Raw genomic sequence first — 5027 nt, 5'->3', positions numbered from 1 at the left:
TCGTGTAGACATGCGGACTCACCCCTGCGGCGCCTCCTGCTGGTGACTTCTGGGAATTAGCTTTTTCCAGCCAGGAGCGCCCTTTGCAGGCCGGTGATCCGCCTGTCCTCTGGCCCCGTGTCCCTCCCTGGACCCCCGTGCCCCTTTAACTGGGGTGCTGCCCCCTGGCAGTACCCCACCAATCTGGGTCTCCCCTCCCTGGGGAACCCCCAACCCACTATCCCCACTTTGCCTCAGTTTTGACTACTGCCCAGTCTCCATCTAGCCCCATTCACTAGGGCAGACTGCAGTATCAGCCACTCATCATAGGCAAAGGGGTTTGGACCTGCTGCCTTTGCCTACCCCTTGGGCTGCCCCCTGCAACACCCAGTACCTCTTGGCCTTACGCTAGGCCGCAGCCTGGGGCTTTCCAGGCAGGAGCTCCCCAGCTCCTCTGCCTTTCCCCAGCCCTGCTCCACTGAGGTACCCTGTGTCTAGCTCCCTACAGCCAGGTCCTTCTCCCTCTACAAGCAGAGGGAGACGCTTGAGCTCCTGGCTCCCAGCCTCTTATATAGGGCCAGCTGAGGCCTGATTGGGGCGTGGCCCAGCTGCAGCCACTTCCCCCAATTAGCCAGGGTTTTGCTCCCTTTCACAGCCCCAGCCCTCTGCAGAGCTTTTCCAACCCCTTCAGGGCTGGAGTGGGTGTTCACCCCGCTACAGGCCGGGATTTCATCCTTCAATCTTTCTGTGCCTCTCTTCTCTATCTGCCACATAGGGATAGTGATTTCGCCTTTCTCCCACCCTCTGTCTGTGTTGTCTAGCTCACAGATGGGGAAGCAGAGGTACCTGAAGCATAAATTAACTGCCACGGTCTCAAGCAAGCCAATGGCCAAGATGGCCCCCTCAGGACCAGAAGTCCTGAGACTTAGTCCCCTGCTCTAAGCTTTACATAACAATGCCCCCAGCTCCTGGGCTTCAATTTAGCTGTGATCATTCCAAGATTTTCTCCAAAATTAACAGCCCTGACTATGGCCTTTCTTCTGTCGTCAGCCTCTGAACTAATGCCTGATTGTATTTTATTGTTCATCCAGCAGATGAAAGCCCAACGGTTTCAAATAAGGAGAAGCATCCGGAGGAGAGGACTAAAAACGGGAGCCCCCTCAGGAAACAAAATGAGGAAGGAGAAGTGGGAGCATGCCGAGGCGAGGTAGAAATCTTCATGAGTCAGGATAAAGCCAAGAAAGAGCAAAACCCAGCCGGAAACAGATGTGACACACCCATTCCCTGCGAATGAAGCTTCCATAACAGCCCAGCGGCCTGGTCCGCCAGGGCAGCCTGGGAGCAGAGCAGCGGTACAATGGAAATCCTTAAACTAGATGCACCAGAGAGACTGGGGCCATGCACCGAATATGGGGAAAGCATTGATCAGATGGTAGATCTGACAGCCCACCGGAGAGCCCAGCATGGCAAGCGTGATGGAGATGAGAAAAGTACCATGCAGCCGGGAGAGAGAGCAAATGAGTATGCCAAATGTGGGAAACGCTTTGTTAAGAAGGGGAATCTCACAGCCCATCGGAGACCTCACAGGAGACAGGGCCCTGAGGAAGCCAGTGGATGTGAGGGAAATCCAACAGCAACAGGAGATCTCACAGCCCATCAGAGACCTCTCAGGAGACAAGGCCCACAGGAACCCAACGGGTGTGAGGGAAATCTGACAGGAGATCTCGTAAGACACAAGACAAGCACCACAGAAGCGGAACCATCCCCTGGCCTGGAAGTTGAGGAAAGCCACCAGGGAGCGCTCTGCGCCCCAAGGGGAGGCCTGAGGAGAAAGCGGACTCACATGTGCTCTGAGTGCGGGAAGAAGTTCAGCAAGAAAGGCAACCTCACCAAGCATCAGCGCACCCACCGGGACGAGAGGCCGTTCAAGTGCAGCCAGTGCCAGAAGAGCTTCTTTGTGAGGTCCCAGCTCGCCCAGCACGAGAGGATCCACACGGGGGAGCGGCCGTACAAGTGCGCCGAGTGCGGCAAGCGCTTTACCCAGAAGTCCAACATCATCATCCACCAGAGGATCCACACGGGGGAGCGGCCCTTTAAATGTGCTGACTGCGGGAAGAGCTTCATCGACAAGTCCCAGCTCATCACGCACCGCCGGACCCACACGGGGGAGCGGCCCTTCGCCTGCAGCGAGTGTGGGAAGGGGTTCCGGCAGAAGATCACCCTGATCACGCACCAGAGAATCCACACCAGGGAGGAGCCCTACACCTGTCCTCAGTGCAGCAAGAGCTTCAGCCAGAAGGCCAACCTCATGAGGCACCAGCTGATCCACACGCGGGAGGGGCCGTACATATGCACTGAGTGCGGGGAGAGTTACAGTGCCATCAGGCACCTGAAGAGGCACCAGCTGAGCCATGCCGGGGAAAGGCCCCACGTGTGCACCAAATGCGGGAAGAACTTCACCCGCAAATCAAGCCTCAACAGGCACCAAGAGATCCACGTCAACGACAGGCCTTATGCGGTGGTGGTAGCAGAAAACCTCACCGTGGTGTATGAGATAATGCAGGTCCCACTCTAGCACTAGGGGTGGGGTGGGGGGCGTTGAGTTGCAATGCAGATTTCCTCCGTGTCACCTGTAGGAGGTGCTCAGAAGCTCCCCGGGGGCTGCTGTCTCTCTTCAGCTGCCATGGAGTCTAAAATACCTGAAAATCCAGCAGAGGGCAAAGAGCATGGGCTGGGTCCTTGCCGCTGTTTTAATTTGTGTTTTTCTTGCACGGTAATAAATAATCAATCTGTGCATTGCTTTTGGAGGGAGAGTTAGAGGAGAACGGAGGAGGAGGAGAAGTAGGTGACAGCAGCACTGTCCCTCCCTCTGAAGGAATCAAGGTGACACTCTGCAGTCTGTTAGAAAACACGTTGGTCCCTAGACACCATGGCTGCATGAGATGCAAGGATGGGGGTCAGGCCTGGGGTGACTAAATATTCAGGTTCATGCCATGGCTCCTACCTGGAGGTACAGTCTGAGCGCACAGCCTCTTCTCTGCATTGGCAGAGAGGTTCTTGAGAAACTTTCCCACCAACGCTTCCTTGGTGGAGGAAGGAGGGTGTCTTTGTTTAATATATGGTGTAGCTTCTGGGCCCACATAGTTGGTTTTCTCTTGCCGCCCTTGTTCTTGGTGTCATTTCCCACACCGCCTGCACCTGCCCCAAACCCTATTGTTCAGGCCTCTTTCCAGATGTGTCTGAAAATAGCCTTCCTTCATACAGCTCCCCTGTGGATGTCCAGGCCTCATTAGTGTGTGCTGTCTGCTGATTGACATATGCTAATATGCACCTAGTGGATATTTCTGCTTAGACCTGAGCACCCAAGGAATTTGCATGGGCCCTTCTGAAAACCCCACAAATCACTGGGTACAAAGCGTGTCCAAAACCCACCTTTAAAAATCCCTTGGTCACCCCAAATCCTACCGGAGTCCCTTGGATGGGGCCCCAAATCGCTATTGGCACCTGCCCTGGCTTTTGAAAATTGTCCAAAGCTCCTTAGCAAGAGAGCTGGGATTGGAACTCTGCAACTGGTAGCATGACTTAGTTGGGGATTGGTCCTGCTTTGAGCAGGGGGGTGGACTAGATGACCTCCTGAGGTCCCTTCCAACCCTGATATTCTAGGATTCTGGGATTCTATGATCTACCTTCCTACTCATTCCACTAGCTCTCACTGCAGTGCCAGTTAGAGCCAGTTATCACTAAAGCTGTCCTTTCTTTGCATTAAAATGCCTAGCAAGCAGGTCGCACAAGATCAGCGATTTGGCTTCCATGCACTGATTTAGGAACCTAAATGTTGTTAGGGTAGCTGAGAAAGACTGATCGTCACACAGCGATTTTCCAAACAGATCCTTCCATCAGGTTACACTGTATGCTTCCAACCCTTTTGGCAACCCTTAAGCCTCTCCCACAGCCAGCTTTGTGCAAACCTCAGCTCATGCAACTCCATTTGCAAAAGAAAGGGGCTTTTCTAATAAACATTCCCAGGTTACTGTCTTAGGCCTTGTCCAAGTTGTGTTGTGTGAACAATACTGGTATAAGAGTAGCAGCCGTGTTAGTCTGTATCCGCAAAAAGAACAGGAGTACTTGTGGCACCTTAGAGACTAGCAAATTTATTTGACATAAGCTTTCGTGGGCTACAGCCCACTTCATTGGATGCATAGAATGGAACATATAGTAAGAAGATATATATACATACAGAGAACATGAAAAGGTGGAAGTTGCCATACCAACTCTAAGAGGCTAATTAATTAAGATGAGCAATTATCAGCAGGAGAAAAAAACTTCTGTAGTGATAATCAAGATGGCCCATTTCAGATAGTTTGACAAGAAGGTGTGAGGATACTTAACATGGGGAAATAGATTCAATGTGTGTAATGGCTCAGCAATTCCCAGTCTCTATCTTAATTAATTAGCCTCTTAGAGTGGTAGGGCAACTCCCACCTTTTCATGTTCTCTGTATGTATACAGGTCTGTCTCATCTTACGTGGGGGTTCCGTTCCGCGGTTAGCGCATAAAGCGAAAACCGCGTATAGCCAAAACCCCATTGAGTTCAATGGCGGGCAAAATCGCCCGCACTACAGGTATAGTATTAAAATTGTTGTTTTTCTCTTTTTGTTTTGTTTTGTTTGTTTTTGCCGACCGCGTAAAGTTGAAATCATGCATGTTAAATGCGCGTAAGATGCGACAGACCTGTATATATCTCCTCACTATATGTTCCATTCTATGCATCCGATGAAGTGGGCTGTAGCCCACGAAAGCTTATGCTCAAATACATTTGTTCGTCTCTAAGGTGCCACAAGTACTCCTGTTCTTTTGGCGAATACTGGTATAGTTATTGCAGTATGACCTAGTGAGGAGGACGCAGTCATATTGGTATAATCGTGCTTTATACCACTATAGCTATTCCCATACGGAAAGGGGAATAAACGACACCAGTAGAAGGTACCTTTATGCCGGTTTAACTGCGTCCACACCGGGGGTGCTGTACTGGCATGACTATATTCATA

At 51.6% G+C, this 5027-nt stretch overlaps 1 protein-coding gene across 1 annotated transcript; it reads left to right on the top strand.

Moving 5' to 3' along the window:
- Positions 1-1822: 1822 nt before the first annotated feature.
- On the top strand, positions 1823-2554 carry LOC135873871 (gastrula zinc finger protein XlCGF49.1-like). The gene has a single exon (XM_065398481.1). It carries the CDS (start codon positions 1823-1825, stop codon positions 2552-2554), a length of 732 nt encoding a protein of 243 aa, XP_065254553.1.
- Positions 2555-5027: the final 2473 nt, after the last annotated feature.

This window comes from Emys orbicularis, chromosome 2, assembly GCF_028017835.1.
Source record: "Emys orbicularis isolate rEmyOrb1 chromosome 2, rEmyOrb1.hap1, whole genome shotgun sequence".
In the NCBI taxonomy this organism is placed as follows: Eukaryota; Metazoa; Chordata; order Testudines; family Emydidae; genus Emys; species Emys orbicularis.
This window is presented reverse-complemented; position numbering and strand designations above follow the sequence as displayed.

Bases quoted from the DNA above. Each gene is read 5' to 3' on its own strand.
- LOC135873871 (XM_065398481.1), top strand. From the start codon at position 1,823: ATGTGCTCTGAGTGCGGGAAGAAGTTCAGCAAGAAAGGCAACCTCACC.